The 20,078-nt window shown below is 52.6% G+C and overlaps 1 protein-coding gene across 1 annotated transcript in view; it reads right to left on the bottom strand.

Annotated features, from left to right (window-relative positions):
* LOC139230643 (tenascin-X-like) overlaps positions 1-20,078 on the bottom strand; it is a 293,996-nt gene that overhangs the window by 50,712 nt on the left and 223,206 nt on the right. The window contains exons 40-44 of the mRNA XM_070862456.1: positions 18,032-18,322; positions 11,772-12,062; positions 9,325-9,606; positions 6,664-6,945; positions 5,361-5,651 (exon numbers count right to left, since the gene is read on the bottom strand). Of these exons, the coding sequence (XP_070718557.1) occupies positions 5,361-5,651; positions 6,664-6,945; positions 9,325-9,606; positions 11,772-12,062; positions 18,032-18,322 (1,437 nt within the window). The remainder of the gene's footprint in view (positions 1-5,360; positions 5,652-6,663; positions 6,946-9,324; positions 9,607-11,771; positions 12,063-18,031; positions 18,323-20,078) is intronic.

The following is a 20,078-nucleotide window of genomic DNA, read 5'->3' as shown; positions in this document are numbered from 1 at the left end:
GAGAGAGAGAGAGACATCCCATAAACAAACTCCTCTGAGCGAGATAGAGAGAGAGAGAGAGAGAGAGACATCCCATAAACAAACTCCTCTGAGCGAGAGAGTGAGAGAGAGAGAGAGAGACATCCCATAAACAAACTCCTCTGAGCGAGAGAGAGAGAGAGACATCCCATAAACAAACTCCTCTGAGCGATAGAGAGAGAGAGCGAGAGACATCCCATAAACAAACTCCTCTGAGAGAGATAGAGAGAGAGAGAGAGACATCCCATAAACAAACTCCTCTGAGAGAGATAGAGAGAGAGAGAGAGAGACATTCCATAAACAAACTCCTCTGAGCGAGATAGAGAGAGAGAGAGAGAGAGAGACATCCCATAAACAAACTCCTCTGAGCGAGAGAGAGAGAGAGAGAGAGACATCCCATAAACAAACTCCTCTGAGCGAGAGACAGAGAGAGACATCCCATAAACAAACTCCTCTGAGCGAGATAGAGAGAGAGAGAGAGAGAGAGACATCCCATAAACAAACTCCTCTGAGCGAGATAGAGAGAGAGAGAGAGAGAGAGACATCCCATAAACAAACTCCTCTGAGCGAGATAGAGAGAGAGAGAGAGAGAGAGACATCCCATAAACAAACTCCTCTGAGCGAGATAGAGAGAGAGAGAGAGAGACATCCCATAAACAAACTCCTCTGAGCGATAGAGAGAGAGAGAGAGAGACATCCCATAAACAAACTCCTCTGAGCGATAGAGAGAGAGAGAGAGAGAGAGACATCCCATAAACAAACTCCTCTGAGAGAGATAGAGAGAGAGAGAGAAAGACATTCCATAAACAAACTCCTCTGAGCGAGATAGAGAGAGAGAGAGAGACATCCCATAAACAAACTCCTCTGAGCGAGAGAGAGAGAGAGAGAGAGAGACATCCCATAAACAAACTCCTCTGAGCGAGATAGAGAGAGAGAGAGAGAGAGAGACATCCCATAAACAAACTCCTCTGAGCGAGAGAGAGAGAGAGAGAGAGAGAGACATCCCATAAACAAACTCCTCTGAGAGAGATAGAGAGAGAGAGAGAGAGAGACATCCCATAAACAAACTCCTCTGAGCGAGAGAGAGAGAGAGAGAGAGAGACATCCCATAAACAAACTCCTCTGAGCGAGAGAGAGAGAGCGAGAGACATCCCATAAACAAACTCCTCTGAGCGAGATAGAGAGAGAGAGAGAGAGACATCCCATAAACAAACTCCTCTGAGCGAGAGAGAGAGAGAGAGAGAGAGAGACATCCCATAAACAAACTCCTCTGAGCGAGAGAGTGAGAGAGAGAGAGAGACATCCCATAAACAAACTCCTCTGAGCGAGATAGAGAGAGAGAGAGAGAGAGACATCCCATAAACAAACTCCTCTGAGCGAGAGAGTGAGAGAGAGAGAGAGAGAGACATCCCATAAACAAACTCCTCTGAGCGAGAGAGAGAGAGAGACATCCCATAAACAAACTCCTCTGAGCGATAGAGAGAGAGAGAGAGAGAGACATCCCATAAACAAACTCCTCTGAGCGAGATAGAGAGAGAGAGAGAGAGAGACATCCCATAAACAAACTCCTCTGAGAGAGATAGAGAGAGAGAGAGAGAGACATCCCATAAACAAACTCCTCTGAGCGAGATAGAGAGAGAGAGAGAGAGAGAGACATCCCATAAACAAACTCCTCTGAGCGAGATAGAGAGAGAGAGAGAGAGAGAGAGACATCCCATAAACAAACTCCTCTGAGCGAGATAGAGAGAGAGAGAGAGAGAGAGAGACATCCCATAAACAAACTCCTCTGAGCGAGAGAGAGAGAGAGACATCCCATAAACAAACTCCTCTGAGCGAGAGAGAGAGAGAGAGAGACATCCCATAAACAAACTCCTCTGAGCGAGATAGAGAGAGCGAGAGAGACATCCCATAAACAAACTCCTCTGAGCGAGATAGAGAGAGAGAGAGAGAGACATCCCATAAACAAACTCCTCTGAGCGAGATAGAGAGAGAGAGAGAGAGACATCCCATAAACAAACTCCTCTGAGCGAGAGAGAGAGAGAGAGACATCCCATAAACAAACTCCTCTGAGAGGGATAGAGAGATAGAGCGAGAGAGAGAGAGACATCCCATAAACAAACTCCTCTGAGCGAGAGAGAGAGAGAGAGAGAGAGAGACATCCCATAAACAAACTCCTCTGAGCGAGATAGAGAGAGAGAGAGAGAGACATCCCATAAACAAACTCCTCTGAGCGAGATAGAGAGAGAGAGAGAGAGAGACATCCCATAAACAAACTCCTCTGAGCGAGATAGAGAGAGAGAGCGAGAGAGAGAGACATCCCATAAACAAACTCCACTGAGCGAGATAGAGCGAGAGAGAGAGAGAGAGACATCCCATAAACAAACTCCTCTGAGCGAGATAGAGAGAGAGAGAGAGAGAGACATCCCATAAACAAACTCCTCTGAGCGAGAGAGAGAGAGAGAGAGAGACATTCCATAAACAAACTCCTCTGAGCGAGATAGAGAGAGAGAGAGAGAGAGAGACATCCCATAAACAAACTCCTCTGAGCGAGAGAGAGAGAGAGAGAGAGACATCCCATAAACAAACTCCTCTGAGCGAGAGACAGAGAGAGACATCCCATAAACAAACTCCTCTGAGCGAGATAGAGAGAGAGAGAGAGAGAGAGACATCCCATAAACAAACTCCTCTGAGCGAGATAGAGAGAGAGAGAGAGAGAGAGACATCCCATAAACAAACTCCTCTGAGCGAGATAGAGAGAGAGAGAGAGAGACATCCCATAAACAAACTCCTCTGAGCGAGATAGAGAGAGAGAGAGAGAGACATCCCATAAACAAACTCCTCTGAGCGATAGAGAGAGAGAGAGAGAGACATCCCATAAACAAACTCCTCTGAGCGATAGAGAGAGAGAGAGAGAGAGAGACATCCCATAAACAAACTCCTCTGAGAGAGATAGAGAGAGAGAGAGAGAGACATTCCATAAACAAACTCCTCTGAGCGAGATAGAGAGAGAGAGAGAGACATCCCATAAACAAACTCCTCTGAGCGAGAGAGAGAGAGAGAGAGAGAGACATCCCATAAACAAACTCCTCTGAGCGAGATAGAGAGAGAGAGAGAGAGAGAGACATCCCATAAACAAACTCCTCTGAGCGAGAGAGAGAGAGAGAGAGAGAGAGACATCCCATAAACAAACTCCTCTGAGAGAGATAGAGAGAGAGAGAGAGAGAGACATCCCATAAACAAACTCCTCTGAGCGAGAGAGAGAGAGAGAGAGAGAGACATCCCATAAACAAACTCCTCTGAGCGAGAGAGAGAGAGCGAGAGACATCCCATAAACAAACTCCTCTGAGCGAGATAGAGAGAGAGAGAGAGAGACATCCCATAAACAAACTCCTCTGAGCGAGAGAGAGAGAGAGAGAGAGAGAGACATCCCATAAACAAACTCCTCTGAGCGAGAGAGTGAGAGAGAGAGAGAGAGACATCCCATAAACAAACTCCTCTGAGCGAGATAGAGAGAGAGAGAGAGAGAGACATCCCATAAACAAACTCCTCTGAGCGAGAGAGTGAGAGAGAGAGAGAGAGAGACATCCCATAAACAAACTCCTCTGAGCGAGAGAGAGAGAGAGACATCCCATAAACAAACTCCTCTGAGCGATAGAGAGAGAGAGAGAGAGAGACATCCCATAAACAAACTCCTCTGAGCGAGATAGAGAGAGAGAGAGAGAGAGACATCCCATAAACAAACTCCTCTGAGAGAGATAGAGAGAGAGAGAGAGAGACATCCCATAAACAAACTCCTCTGAGCGAGATAGAGAGAGAGAGAGAGAGAGAGACATCCCATAAACAAACTCCTCTGAGCGAGATAGAGAGAGAGAGAGAGAGAGAGAGACATCCCATAAACAAACTCCTCTGAGCGAGATAGAGAGAGAGAGAGAGAGAGAGAGACATCCCATAAACAAACTCCTCTGAGCGAGAGAGAGAGAGAGACATCCCATAAACAAACTCCTCTGAGCGAGAGAGAGAGAGAGAGAGACATCCCATAAACAAACTCCTCTGAGCGAGATAGAGAGAGCGAGAGAGACATCCCATAAACAAACTCCTCTGAGCGAGATAGAGAGAGAGAGAGAGAGACATCCCATAAACAAACTCCTCTGAGCGAGATAGAGAGAGAGAGAGAGAGACATCCCATAAACAAACTCCTCTGAGCGAGAGAGAGAGAGAGAGACATCCCATAAACAAACTCCTCTGAGAGGGATAGAGAGATAGAGCGAGAGAGAGAGAGACATCCCATAAACAAACTCCTCTGAGCGAGAGAGAGAGAGAGAGAGAGAGAGACATCCCATAAACAAACTCCTCTGAGCGAGATAGAGAGAGAGAGAGAGAGACATCCCATAAACAAACTCCTCTGAGCGAGATAGAGAGAGAGAGAGAGAGAGACATCCCATAAACAAACTCCTCTGAGCGAGATAGAGAGAGAGAGCGAGAGAGAGAGACATCCCATAAACAAACTCCACTGAGCGAGATAGAGCGAGAGAGAGAGAGAGAGACATCCCATAAACAAACTCCTCTGAGCGAGATAGAGAGAGAGAGAGAGAGAGACATCCCATAAACAAACTCCTCTGAGCGAGAGAGAGAGAGAGAGAGAGACATTCCATAAACAAACTCCACTGAGCGAGATAGAGAGAGAGAGAGAGAGAGACATCCCATAAACAAACTCCTCTGAGATAGAGAGAGAGAGAGAGAGAGACATCCCATAAACAAACTCCTCTGAGCGAGAGAGAGAGAGAGAGAGAGAGAGAGACATCCCATAAACAAACTCCTCTGAGCGAGATAGAGAGAGAGAGAGAGAGACATCCCATAAACAAACTCCTCTGAGCGAGATAGAGCGAGAGAGAGAGAGACATCCCATAAACAAACTCCTCTGAGCGAGATAGAGCGAGAGAGAGAGAGAGACATCCCATAAACAAACTCCTCTGAGCGAGATAGAGAGAGAGAGAGACATCCCATAAACAAACTCCTCTGAGCGAGAGAGAGAGAGCGAGAGAGAGAGAGAGACATCCCATAAACAAACTCCTCTGAGCGAGAGAGAGAGAGAGAGAGAGACATCCCATAAACAAACTCCTCTGAGCGAGAGAGAGAGAGAGAGAGAGAGAGAGGAACAAGTTTCAATGTTTGCACCAAAGTGGGAGGAAGGTTGGCCCGGTGAAACTAGCAGAGTTTTGGGGGAAAGAGGCCGAGGTTGCCATAGTAACGGGGATTCTCTCGGGAGGTGAAGCCGGGTTGGCCGCGGTGGGGGGGGGGGAGGGAGATTTCCGGCGGGCACGGAACCTTCGGCGGGCGGGTACCTGTTGTCGTCACGACGATGGAGAGGGGGCTGGTGTGACGGCCCCTGGACACGCCGTAGACGTAGATGGTGTACTTGGTGGTGGGCCTCAGGCCCAGGAGGATGTAGGATTCCCGGTTTCCCGACAGCCTGAGCTTCTGCACGTGCTCGGAGCCCTGGGCCCGGTACTGAATGACCACCGAGTCAAAGCTCCATGCAGTCGACCACACCAGCTCCACCGAGTCAGCCGTGATGTTGGAGACCGAGAGGCTGCTCAGTGCCCTGACGTGGCTGGGCCTTACTCCTTCCTTAACTACGGAAGCTAGAGGCGAGAGAGAGAGAGAGAGAGAGAGACAAAAGAAGAAATGAAATATACGGAGGAGACTTTGCTGCCAAAAATGTAAACAGAACTTGCATTTATATAGCGCCTTTCACCACCTGAGGACGTCTGAAAGGGCTTCACAGCCAATGAAGTACTCTTGCAGTGCAGTCACTCTTGTGCTCGTGGGAAACGGGGCAGCCAAGTTACGCACAGCAAGCTCCCACAATTATGCAACGTGACAATGACCAGATCACCAGTATTTTTAGTGATGCTGGTTGAGGGATAAATATTGTCCCAGGACACCGGGAAGAACACACCCGCCTCCCCCTCCCCATCCCCCGCCCCCCCCCCCCCCCCCGCTCTTCTTCCAAATAGTGGATGTGGGACCTTTTACGTCCACCTGGGGGGGGCGGGGGGGAAAGACGTGAAAGGTTTGACGTCTCATCCGAACGACGGCACCTCCGACACTGCAGCGCTCCCTCAGCACTGCACTGGGTGCGCCAGCCTGGATTATGGGCCCCAGGTCCTTTGCGTGCGACTTGAACCCACAAACCTTCGGGCCACTGGGCCGCCGGCTGACAACCTGACACTCTGAACTCTTTCGGCATCAAGTGGACCCACGGAGCTATTCGAACACGAGGGGCGCCCGCAGCAGGCAGCCTGGAGTCTGATCTGCAGCGGCAGAGGGTGAATGACGAGGGAGGACTGGAACGACGTGGGCTATTCCCCCTGGAGAGGGTGCGTCCGAGGGATGACCGTGTCGAGGGGTAAAAGAGGGGTACTGAAGAGGTGATATCACTTTAAATTAAACTGTGAGGGTGGGGCAGGATTAAACGTGAATTGGAGCAGTGAGGTTCTTTCTCCAGAGTGACTATTTGCACTAGCTTTTTGTGGGCCTTTCTGCACATGCCCTCATTGGACATCAGAGTAAGCGGGGGGGGGGGGGGGTGAATATTTCCCGGGTGCAAACAGTTGCTCAGCCTGTGGCTGGGCCGCGAGGTACCTGTGGTGGAAGCGACGAAGGCCATCAGCTTTGTGAGTTGGCTTTCCAGGACCCCGTAGAGATGGATGGTGTATTTTGTGCTGGGCCTGAGGCCAGTGATCTGGAAGACCCGCTGGTCAGCGGCCACGGTCAGGTTCACCATGCTCTGCGAGCCATGGGCCCGGTACTGCACCAGAAACAGCTCGTACACCCGCCCCACCGTCCAGGAGAGCTGGAGGGAGGTGGCGGAGATGCTCGACACGCCGGGTCTGACCGGGGCCCTCGGTGGCGGACTGCCGACGTCTGCGGAGGTGAAAAGAGAACAAGAGGCGATGAGTAGCGTGTAATATAGCGCTCCGCCTGGAGGGCCACGGTGGTATTGCAACTGCGGATGTAAAGACAATAACAGCATCAGGTGACTCGGTCGCCTGACACGTTCCTGTGTTGAGAGCCATCTTGTAAGTGTGCGTTTTGTGATGCCGGAGAGAATATATCACATTGGCGACGAAGGATGGGATCATCGGATTCCCTAGCTGAAATCTGTGTTGGTGGATGATTCAGCCAACCGACAGAGAGACTCCCGGACCGTCACCGAGCAGCGGGGAGCCACCATCCGTGCCGACGGAGAATCCCAATCGAAGCACTCCACTGCTGACGGATTCCGGGGTCGGTGTGAGCTCTTGGCGAGAGAGCCAGAGGGGGAGATGAGGAGACATTTTCTTCGCGCAGCGAGTTGTGGTGTGGCCTGGAAGGGCGGTGGGAGCAGGTTCAATGGTAACTTGCAAAAGGGAGTTGGATAAACACGTGAACAGGAGAGATTTGCAATGCTGTCGGGGAAAGGGCAGGAGTGGGGAGTGGGAGAGCTCTATCCAAGAGCCGGCACAGGAACGATGGGCCGAATGGCCTCCACTTTCTGCACTGTAAGATTCCATGCATTCCGTGTGCCATTGGAAACCCTGGCGTTAGGTCCAGGAGGGGAGTTGGAAACTGAGCGGAGACACGGGGTAGGTAATGGGGCAGCAGGGCAAGAGTCCAGAGCATGCTGCAGGACTCCCAACCACCAGGTACTGGCTAGTGCAGCTCTAGCCTGCAGCCAGGTCGCTCAACAACATGGCAGGCAGATCAAAACGTGACGAAGCAACAAGGCTTTCTGAAAACGGACTGCAATGGGGCAGATCCTTTGTTGCAAGCATTTGAAAGGAACATTGATTAAAAGTCCCGGGGGCAACCGTGGTATATCAATGGGGCCCGTGGAGAGCGGAATGCAGGCAGAACACCACTGGGAGCCATTCTACTTCATTCGAGGGGAGAGAGAGAGAGAGAGAGAGAGGGGATTAAATGTTCGGTAGGCATCATGGGGTACAAAGAGTGTCAGTCGCCTATTGGCGGGAGAAATGAGAAGTTAACAGGATGCCCCAGATTATCCCAGAATAGAAAGAGACTGGGAACTGGGGTTGAAGAGATGACAAGGAATGGGAATTGAAGAATGGACCAGGAATGGGAATGGTAGATATGACCAGGAATGGGAATTGAAGAATAGACCAGGAATGGGAATGGTAGATATGACCAGGAATGGGAATTGAAGAATAGACCAGGAATGGGAATGGTCGATATGACCAGGAATGGGAATTGAAGAATGGATCAGGAATGGGAATGGTAGATATGACCAGGAATGGGAATTGAAGAATGGACCAGGAATGGGAATGATAGATATGACCAGGAATGGGAATTGAAGAATAGACCAGGAATGGGAATGGTAGATATGACCAGGAATGGGAATTGAAGAATGGATCAGGAATGGGAATGGTAGATATGACCAGGAATGGGAATTGAAGAATAGACCAGGAATGGGAATGGTAGATATGACCAGGAATGGGAATTGAAGAATGGATCAGGAATGGGAATGGTAGATATGACCAGGAATGGGAATTGAAGAATAGACCAGGAATGGGAATGGTAGATATGACCAGGAATGGGAATTGAAGAATGGACCAGGAATGGGAGTGATAGATATGACCAGGAATGGGAATTGAAGAATGGACCAGGAATGGGAATGGTAGATATGACCAGGAATGGGAATTGAAGAATGGACCAGGAATGGGAATGGTAGATATGACCAGGAATGGGAATTGAAGAATGGACCAGGAATGGGAATGGTAGATATGACCAGGAATGGGAATTGAAGAATGGACCAGGAATGGGAATGGTAGATATGACCAGGAATGGGAATTGAAGAATGGATCAGGAATGGGAATGATAGCGATGACCAGGAATGGGAATGATAGCGATGAAAGGGAATGGGAAGGAATCATTCCCTGGTTGATGTTGATAATATATATTTATAAACAGGATACAAATACATAAGAGAGCGAGAGATATCCTATAAACAAACACCCCGCGAGAGAGGGGGGCAAGTTATCTGTCATACAGGGAACAGATACCCCGTGGAAGGTTTACGGAGGTTGGCGTTGCCTTGAAGAGGGGCTTTACTGTTGCCCTTGGGACCCAAAGCCCAGCGGGCCTGGAGCCTGTGGCCCACTGTCCCCGAGGCGGCCAACCGAACCACCGAACAGATCTCGCCGCACGGGCTCTCTTTGCAAAGGAAATATTCGCCTCCCTCCGTTGAGGAAGGGCGGGGGGGGGAAGTATTTCCATGGCGACGGTGTGTCCCAGCCGCTGTACCTGTGGTGGTCGCTGCAGCGGACAGCGGGGTGGTGTGCCGGCCGCTGGACACCCCGTAGAGGTAGAAGGTGTACTTGGTAGTGGGCCTGAGGCCTGCGACGGTGTGAGATCGCCTGTCGCCCGTCACGGCGAGTTTCTGCACCTCCTCCGAGCCCTGGGCTCTGTACTGTACAACGTAGGAGTCATAGTCCCTCTCCGACACCCAGGCCAGCCGGACTGAGTGAGGCGTCACAGCGGAGGCTGCAAGTGCGCCCAGTTCCGCGACAATGGTTCCTGTGGAAGCTACAACAACAACAAAGTGCATTTATATAGCGCCTTTAATGGAGCGAAACGTCCCAAGGCTCGTCACGGGAGCACTATCGAACAAAATTTGACACCGAGCCACATAGGAAGAAATTACGGCAGGTGACCAAAAGCTCGGTCACAGAGGGAGGTTTTAAGGAGCGGGTTGAAGGAGGAAAGTGAGGTGGAGAGGTGAAGAGGTTTAGGGAGGGAGTTCCAGAGCTTGGGGCCCAGGCAGCTGAAGGCACGGCCACCGATGGTGGAGCGATTATAATCAGGAAATGGGGTAGTGAGTGGGGGAGGAGGATGGGCACTGGAAGAAGGGGGGAGGGAAAGGGGGGAGGGTAAGTGGGGAGGGGGGAGAGTGGGGAGGGGAGGGGCAGAGGGGAGAGGGAGAGTGGGGAGGGGGGAGAGGGGAGAGGAAGAGTGGGGAGGGGGGAGTGGGGAGAGGGAGAGTGGGGAGGGGGAAGAGGGGAGTGGGGAGAGGAAGAGTGGGGAGGGGGGAGTGGGGAGAGGGAGAGTGGGGAGGGGGAGAGTGCGGAGGGTGGAGAGTGCGAAGGGGGGAGTGGGGAGGGGGAGAGTGCGGAGGGGGGAGATGCGGAGGGGGGAGAGGGGAGAGGGGGAAGAGTAGGGAGGGGGAGAGTTGAGAGGGGAAGAGTGGGGAGGGGGAGAGTTGGGAGGGGAAGAGTGGGGAGGGGGAGACTGGGGAGTGGGGAGGGGGGAGAGGGGAGAGGGAGAGTGGGGAGGGGGGAGAGTGGGGAGGGGGGAGTGGGGAGAGGGAGAGTGCGGAGGGGGAGAGTGCGGAGGGGGAGAGTGGGGAGGGGGGAGTGGGGAGGGGGGAGAGAGGGGAGGGGGGAGAGTGGGGAGGGGTGAGAGTGCGGAGGGGGGAGAGGGGAGAGGGAGAGTGGGGAGGGGGGAGAGTGGGGAGGGGGAGAGTGCGGAGGGGGGAGAGTGCAAAGGGGAGAGAGTACGGAGGGGGGAGAGTGCGGAGGGGGGAGAGTGCGGAGGGGGGAGAGTGCGGAGGGGAGAGTGGGGAGGGGGAGAGTGGGGAGCGGTGAGAGTGGGGAGGGGGAGAGTGCGCAGGGGGGAGAGTGCAGAGGGGGGAGTGGGCGGAGGGGGAGAGGGCGGAGGGGAGGGGGGGAGGGGAGGAGGGAGAGTGCGGAGGGGGGAGAGTGGGGAGGGGGGAGAGTGCGGAGGGGGAGAGTGGGGAGGGGTGAGGGGGAGAGTGGGGAGGGGTGAGGGGGAGAGTGGGGAGGGGGGAGAGTGGGGAGTGGGGAGTGGGGAGGGGGGAGAGTGGGGAGGGGGGGAGGGGGAGAGTGGGGAGGGGGGAGAGTGGAGAGTGAGGAGGGGAGAGAGTGAGGAGGGGAAAGAGTGGGGGGGGGAGAGTGGAGAGTGAGGAGGGGAGAGAGTGAGGAGGGGAGAGAGTGGGGGGGGGGGAGAGTGGAGAGTGAGGAGGGGAGAGAGTGAGGAGGGGAGAGAGTGGGGAGCGCGCAGAGTGAGGAGGGGAGGGTGGGGAGGGGGGAGGGGAAGGGGGGAGAGTGGGGAGGGGTGAGGGGGAGGGGGAGCGGGTGAGTGTGGAGGGGAGGGGGGAGGGGTGAGGGTGAGGGGGGAGGGGAGAGGGGGGAGAGGTGAGAGGGAGGGGGAGCGGGTGAGTGTGGAGGGGAGAGGGGTGAGGGGTGAGGGGGAGGGGGAGAGGGGAAGTGGGGAAGGGAGAGGTGAGGGGTGAGGGGGAGGGGGGTGAATGTGGAGGGGTGAGGGGGAGGGGGAGAGGGGGAGTGGGGAGGAGTGAGCTCAGAACATCGCTGTAACGTTACTAAAAGAGGTGTCCTAGCCCCGCGCCAAACTCGGCTAAATATCCAGGCATTGCAAAGAACGGCAGCCCACAGGATACAAACAATGTTTCTAAATCCGATGACTGAAAGGTATTGACATCATCGAACCTGGAACTGAAAGCAAGGGTGGGCGAGGTGTTCTGCCACAGGCCGCAAGAACCACCGGGAGCTGTGATTGGTGGAAGGAACTCTAGCCTAGTGAGCTTAATGTTCAATCCGTGTCTGTAGGGTTAATGGATGTCTATAGGGTTACAGGCCACCGTGTTGAAGAACAAGAGTAAAGAGAAAACAGCAAACATAAGCACGCCACTGAGATTAATGTCAGTAAAATACCTGCGGTGGTCACTACGCTGGTCAGCGACTCTGTGAGCTGGCCGCCACTGACCCCATAGATGCGGATGGTGTAGACGGTACTAGGCCTCAGGCCTTTGATGAGGGAGGCCCGTCGATCGCCGGGCACGGTCAGTTCGCGCTGGCCTTGGCCTCCCGGAGCGCTGTACTGTATCAGAAAGGAATCAAAGCCTCGGCCCGCTGTCCAGGAGAGTTTGAAGGATTGAGGCGTGATGTGAGAGACAGACAGCTCGCCAACTTTACCTGGCTTCACAGCGGCTTTAACTGTGGAGGCTACAAATAGGCAGGAAAGAAAAGTAACAACTTACTGGGGGCGGGGAGGATAATACCGAGGCCCACGGAGCAGGCTTTGCACCGTTACCGAGTCTACTTATAGCTCGCTTGACCGCCCCCCCTCCCCAAGCGATCTCAATCCTGTCATCTCACTGTCGGCATTTCCCAACAATCAAACCGGTGGAGGAAACTCAGATAAACCCGACTTCAGTTCTGACGAGGGGCACAGTGGGATGTGAGGGAGAAATCGAAGAGTAACGGCGGTCCGAAATGGGAGCTGGTGTCGGTATTGGTCAATGACTCCCGTCTACTTAAAGCAAGAGTGCACAAAGTAAGGCAGCCAGCGAAGAAGAACAAAGGGGCGATGACCATTCAGCCCCTCGGGCCTGCTCTGCCATTCAACCAGCTCACCGGCTGACCTACACCTCAACACCACTCACCCCCCCCCCCCCCCCTCTTTGCTCCGTATCCCGTGCTGCCCGTTCCCAACAAAAATCAGTCCTGAAAGTGCCAATTGTCCCCCAGAATCCACAGCCTTTTACTGGGGAAGAGAGTTCCAGATTTCCACTACCCTTCGTGTGTAAAAATTGCTTCCTGCTTTCCCTCCAGAACGGCCTTCAGGTTTATGTCCCCTTGTTCGTGATTACCCCCCTATCAGAGGAAACGGTTCCTCCGTCTCTGTAATATACGCGCCTGTGAGTATGCTCACAGGTTAGTAGAGCTGTTGCCCTGGTCAAGAGGGCCTTTAACCGGTCCAGGCAGCGGGTGGTCGAGAGGGTGTCCACCGGTACGCTCACGGCCTTCCGCGAGAGGTGGGCGCCAGAGGGACTGGAGTGCATCATCACCCCCGGCAACCAAATTTTAATTTGACCGTTTAATGTTCAAAAAGTTTAATTTGTTTAATTTGTGGGTTCTCGTGCCTCTTTAATAAGGAGCAACTTGATTTAAAGCTCTACTTAATATAGTTGTGGAGCTGTTGCATTGTGAGTGGCTTAGCCAGTCATGTGATGTTCACAAGACTCAATAAAACCCCAGCCAGTTGGGTTTAGTGGGTACACGATGAGGTATGCAGTTGTGAGCCTAGTGGATGAACTGTAATGTGTAGTGTGATTGTTAAACCTTTGTTAATAAACCAACGCGTTCTTCATAGCAATGTGTCGCTGTGAATTCTGAAGCAAAGAACTCACAAAGCAAATACATTACAATACAGCTAAAGGGATCAGGGGGTATGGAGAGAAAGCAGGAAAAGGGTACTGAGGTGAATGATCAGCCATGATCTTATTGAATGGTGGTGCAGGCTCGAAGGAATTTCTTCTCCCAGAGGGTTGTGAATCTGTGGAATTCTCTGCCCGAGGAAGCAGTTGAGGCTGGCTCATTGAATGTATTCAAGTCACAGATAGATAGATTTTTAACCAATAAGGGAATTAAGGGTTACGGGGAGCGGGCGGGTAAGTGGAGCTGAGTCCACGGCCAGATCAGCCATGATCTTGTTGAATGGCGGAGCAGGCTCGAGGGGCTAGATGGCCTACTCCTGTTCCTAATTCTTATGTTCTTATGTTATGTTCTTATGAAGGGCTGAATGGCCTACTCCTGCACCTATTTTCTATGTTTTTATGTTACCTTATCGAATCCTTTTATCCTTCTGACCTCCTCAATTGGATCTCCTCTAAACTCAAGCAAATACAGGCTGAGTTTATGCCAGCTCTCCCTGTGAGTTAACCCCCTGAACCCCGCTGCTGTCCTGTAGTATTATATAGCCAGGTGGGAGGGTATTTGGGTCAAATATCGTCCAGTAAACGCAGAGACAGGTTGGGCGGTGAACTCCAGAAATGGAAGGTGTTTGGAGAGCTGATGCTCCTGGAATTTTAAGCTTCAGTCAGCGAAACAACACCAGCCCCAGAATCGAGAGGACTAGAAGCAGGAGCATGTATTGTAGCTCTCGGTGTGAAAGGTGAGTGACATTACCAGACACGTAATCGAGAGAACGCGAGTTCTGATCACGGTACGGCAGTTTGGGAATTTGAATTCAGTTTCCAAAAAAAAAATCTGTCAATAAAAATCTGGTCTCAGTAAAAGCGACCATGAAGCTGTTGGATTGGTGTTAAAAAAAACCCTTCGGGTTCACTCAGGTCTCCTTAGGGAAGGAAACCTGCTGTCCTTATGAAAGCTTCAGCAGGTGGGGCCTATACTCAGTGGACTTCAGAAGAATGAGAGGTGATCTTATTGAGGTGTATTGGATAGTGAAGGGGCTCGACAAGGTGGATGCAGAGAGGATGTTTACCCACGTGAGGGAATCTAGAACTAGGGGGCATAGTCTCAGAATCAGGGGCCGCCCATTTAAAACTGAGATGAGGAGGAATTTCTTCTCTCAGAGGGTTGTGAATCTGTGGAATTTTCTGCCCCAGAGAGCTGTGGAGGCTGGGTCATTGAATATATTTAAGGCGGAGATAGATTTTTGAGCGATAATGGAGTAAAGGTTAAGGGGAGCGGGCGGGGAAGTGGAGCTGAGCCCATGATCAGATCAGCCAGGATCTTATTAAATGGCGGAGCAGGCTCGAGGGGCCAAATGGCCGACTCCTGCTCCTATTTCTTACGTTCTTACCCAGTCTGGACCTATAGGTGACTCCAGTTCCACACCCCATAGTGGTTGATTGCTTCTCAAATGCCTTGCAAAGTGGCCCAGCAAGCCACTCAGTTGGAACAAACCGCTACAAAGAATAAGAAGGTGGTAACTAGGGGGAAGGGCAATAAATGCCGGCCTTGCCAGCGACGCCCACATCCCGGGAATTCGTTTTTAAAAACCGAGAAGGTTGAAAGAAAATGGCAAGACCTGAAGGCCGCCTGCTGTTGCCGTTATCACGTTGGAACAGAAAAGCAAACGGCACTCACTGGGATAACAAAGGGCCCTGCAGTTCGCAGCAGCAGAATATCTGGTGTCTGAACCCCGCTGGCTTGGAGCCCCTGGGACACATCCCTCTGAGGGCCCAGAAACATGCCTGGCACATTAGGCTCACACGAGTTGTCAGGTGACTGATGAGACCAATGTGGGGCCGACAGTCTCTGTCACAGGTGGGGCAGACGGTGCCTGGGGGAGGGACGGGTGTGCTTGTAATGTTTTCTCTGCCCCCCCACCCACCCCCGGGACTCGCTTGCCGTGACGGAGCTCCGAGTCCAGCGTTTGTTAGTCCAATTATTCCCACTCCCCCCGCCCCTGCTCTTTCCCCGTGCCCTCACTGTCTCACGATGTGAATCTGCCCTCCTTCACACGGAACCAGTTAGTTGTGTTGGGACCACCCACATCACAGGAGAGGGAAACCCTCAGAACTGATGTGGAATTAAAACCACCCAACGCTGAAAGCCACCCTGACAAACCCAAGACTCCGTGTCCTCTGTTAGTAGGAAGACCGTGTGATCATAGGATGATACAGCACAGACGGAGGCTATTCGGCCCATCGTGACTGAGCCAGCTCTTTGGTAGAGCTATCCAATTAATCCCAGTCCCTGCTTTTCCCGCACGGCCCTGAATTTTTTCCCTTCACGTATTTATCCAATTCCCATTTGCAAGTTACTGTTGAATCTGCTTCCCCCGCCCTTTCAGGCAGTGCGTTCCACATCACCATAACTCACTGTGTAAAAAATATCCTCATAGCGCCTCTGGTTCTTTCAATCACCTTAAATCTGTGTCCCCTGGTTACCAACCCTTCTGCCACTGGAGACAGTTTCTCCTTATTTACTCTATCAAAGCATTAATGATTTTAAACACCTCTATCAAATCTCCTCTGAACCATCTCTGCTTTGGAGGCAGTTCAGAGAAGGTTCACTCAGTTGATTCCGGGGATGAGGGGGTTGACTTATGAGGAGAGGTTGAGGAGGTTGGGCCTCTACTCATTGGAATTCAGAAGAATGAGAGGTGATCTTATCGAAATGTATAAGATTATGAGGGGGCTTGACAAGGTGGATGCAGAGAGGATGTTTCCACTGACAGGGGAGACTAGAACTAGGGGGTATAATCTTAGAATAAGGGGCCGCCCATTTAAAACTGAGATGAGGAGAAATTTCTTCTCTCAGAGGGTTGTAAATCTGTGGAATTCGCTGCCTCAGAGAGCTGTGGAAGCTGGGACATTGAATAAATTTAAGACAGAGATAGACAGTTTCTTAACCGATAAGGGAATAAGGGGTTATGGAGAGCGGGCAGGGAAGTGGAGCTGAGTCCATGATCAGATCAGCCATGATCGTATTAAATGGCGGAGCAGGCTCGAGGGGCCGAATGGCCTACTCCTGCTCCTATTTCTTATGTTCTTATGTTATGAGAATGACCTTAGCTTTCCCAGTCTCCCCACAGAACTGAAGTCCTGCATCCCTGGTGCCATTCTGGTCAATCCCCTCTGCAGCCTCTCCAAGGCTGTGACACCCCTTCCTCGAGTGGGGTTGCTGGAAGATAAAGCCATTGATAGAAAGGAGGAGAAGGAGACTCCTCTGCCACAGTGCTCGGCTGGCCTGGTGCAGGCGGAGAGCGAGAGCTGAAGCCGCCAACACATCATCGCATCCGTGAGCCAACGGGGTCCGTCGGCCATCCTTCCAGGCGCAACAGGTCAGAGGGGAAACGGTGGCCGACTATGATGTTTGACTGCTGGGTTTGAAAGCGAGACCGCGAAAGGCAACAGAGACAATCGGCCAAAAAAATGTCAGCAGGCAAGCGATTCGCACGTGTGAAACACAAGGGAGGATATTTATACACAGCCCCGAGGGCGGGCGTGTGAGATAGAAATATATACAACAGCCCACACATCCCCGCAGGAAGAGATCGGACCAGGCTCGAAAGAACCCAGTGCTGGCCTGAAGTGACTAAGCAGACGGTGGCACATGGAACCCTGTGCTGGTGTGTCCGAGTATGTGACTGCCCGGCTCGCTGACCAACACCACCCCACTTCTCCCAACTACAGCCTTGAGCATCGCAGCACCAGTCCGCAGTCACCAGCGTTATCACAGTCACCTGTACTGCATGCACCGGTGAGGATGCTCACGGGTGTGTCGGGCTGTTGAATTTGAAGGGGCTGCCCCTCAAATTCTGGCTGCACTTCAGTCCCACACTCCTGATCTTTGGGCACCCTGTGCGGAGGGGATCGGGCAGGTCGGAAGGCCTCCTCGTAGGACTGCTCCTGGGCCTGGCCAAGGGTGCCATCAGCCGGTCCAGGCAGTGGGCGGTCGAGGGGGTCATTCAGCCCGACTGCCTGCCTCCTTTCCGCGCGTACATCCGGGCCAGGGTGTCCCTGGAGATGGAGCACGCGGTGTCCACCGGTACGCTCGCGGCCTTCCGCGAGAGGTGGGCACCGGAGGGACTGGAGCGCATCATCACCCCCGGCAACCAAATTTTAATTTGATCGTTTAAAGTTTAAAGTTTAATTTGTTTAATTTGCCGGTTTTAGTGTCCCCTTTAACAAGGGGGCACTTGATTTATAGGTTCACAAAAATAATTGCGGAGCTGTTCCAGGTACTTGATTTAAAGTTTCCCCTCAAATAGTTGTGGAGCTCTTGAGGGGGCGTGGCTTAGCCAGTCACGTGATGTTCACAAGACTCAATAAAACCCCAGCCAGTTGGGTTCGGGAAATCCACGATGAGGCAGGTGGTTGTGAACCTGTAATGTGTCGTGCGACTGTTAAACCTTGTGCTAAAAAAACACGTAGTTCTTAATAGCAATGTGTGTTGCTATGATTTCTTCAGCAAAGAAGCCATGAAGCAAATACATTACACCATGGATAGAAGCGGGGGGGCGAGGGGCGGGGGGAAAGAGAGCAAATAATGACAGCCTTTAAGCCCATCGGAAGAAATTGGCCGCTGAAAATATTTTCCCGCGGGAAGAGATTGGCCAAGAAATGAGGAAAATATTTTTCGCGCGACTGGAGCCAATCGGACAGCAGCGGCAATCCCCTGGGAAATGCCACGGTGTTTGGGCTGGATGGAAACGGTACCTCTCGTGGTTATTGCGACAATCGATGGCATTGAGCGTTGACCCCGGAAAAGGCCGTAGACGTAGATGGTGTATCTGGTGCCAGGCCGCAACCCCGTGATGAGGTAGGACCGCTGGTCGGTGGCCGTGGTGACGCTCCGCACGATCCCGGAGCCCTGGACTCCGTACTGTATCAGGAAGGACTCAAAGACAATCTGCGTTGTCCAGGACACTCGGACCGAGTAGCCAGTGAGCTTGGAGATGGAAAGAGCGCTCAGTCTGACGGGTTTGACCACGTCTTGGCCTGTGGGAGCTCGAAGGAGGGAGAGGGGAGAGAAAACAAACAGAGGTAAGATTGTCACCGGTGGGTCGAAACGCACCCCAAGCTTGACAGCCTCAGTCAAACTCCAGAGGAGAAGCAGTAGTCCCAGTGGCCCCTTCAACAAGAATGCTTGATTGTGTAGTGTCACTGTTAAACCTTTTGCTAATAAACCAACTGGTTCTTAAGAGCATTCTGTTGCTGTGATTTCTTAAGCCAAGAGCCCACGAAGCCCCCTCGCGGTAAACACGGACACGGAGACACAGCTCTTCACCCTTGCGACGCTTTGCATCTCAAAGTTATACCACGGGGCATGGAGAGACGGCGTTTATAGAGCGGCTCCTCGCAAACCTCCTGTGGTGACACTCGCGGGGAGTCGGAGGATTCGATGCCTTGTAACAATGGGGGGGCCATGTCATGCAGGAAGTGAGCACGACACGTACAGGAAGTGAGCGTGACACGTTAGGAAGTGAGCGCGCCACTCACAGGAAATGAACGCGACACATTAGGAAGTGAGCGCGACAAGCGCAGGAAGTGAGCGCGACACGCACAGGAAATGAGCGCGACACGTTAGGAAGTGAGCGGCGACGCGTTAGGAAGTGAGCGCGACATGCACAGGAAATGAGCGCGACACGTGCAGGAAATGAGCGTGACACATTAGGAAGTGAGCACGACATGCGCAGGAAGTGCGCGCGACACATTAGGAAGTGAGCGCGACATGCGCAAAAAGTGAGCGCGACACTTGCAGGAATTGAGCGCGACACGCGCAGGAAGTGAGCGCGATACGTGCAGGAAGTGAGCGCGACACGTTAGGAATTGAGCGTGACATGCGCAGGAAATGAGCGTGACACGTTAGGAAGTGAGTGCAACATGCGCCGGAAATGAGCGCGACAAATTAGGAAGTGAGCGCGACATGCGCAGGAAGTGAGCGCGACACATACGGGCAGTGAGCGCGACATGCGTAGGAAGTGAGCGCGACACGCGCAGGAAGTGAGCACAACACGTTAGGAAGTGAGCACGACATGCGCAGGAAGTGAGCGCGACACGCGCAGGAAGTGAGCACAACACGTTAGGAAGTGAGCACGACATGCGCAGGAAGTGAGCGCGACACGCGCAGGAAGTGAGCACAACACGTTAGGAAGTGAGCACGACATGCGCAGGAAGTGAACGCGACACGCGCAAGAAGTACGCGCGATACATACAGGCAGTGAGCGCGACATGCGCAGGAAGTGAGCGCGACACGCGCAGGAAGTGAGCACAACACGTTAGGAAGTGAGCGCGACACGCGCAGGAAATGAGCGCGACACGTTAGGAAGTGAGCGGGCTGGCACTGAGCTATTTGACAGTTCATGCTTTTAGTGTTGAAAAGGGAAAGGAAAACTTGCACTGATGTAGCACCTCGACCCCCAGCAACATCCCAGAGCTCTTCACACCGAAGCGGGACGTCACTGCTCTCAGGGTCGATTCACCGAGAACAATCAGATTAACGTGTGGCTAATCTGGGGATCTGGTGATGTTGGTCGAGGTGAACAAGTGAAGAATAACAACAACTTTCATTCATATCGTGCCTTAAATATAGTGACATTGGCCGGGACACCGGGGAGTATTGGAGAGGGACACTGGGAAGTATTGGGGAGATACACCGGTGAGTATTGGGGAGTGACACCGGGGAGTATTGGGGAGGGACACCGGGGAGTATTGGAGAGGGACACCGGGGAGTATTGGGGAGAGACACCGGGGAGTATTGGGG

Source organism: Pristiophorus japonicus, chromosome 19 (genome assembly GCF_044704955.1).
Source record: "Pristiophorus japonicus isolate sPriJap1 chromosome 19, sPriJap1.hap1, whole genome shotgun sequence".
In the NCBI taxonomy this organism is placed as follows: domain Eukaryota; kingdom Metazoa; phylum Chordata; class Chondrichthyes; family Pristiophoridae; genus Pristiophorus; species Pristiophorus japonicus.
This window is presented reverse-complemented; position numbering and strand designations above follow the sequence as displayed.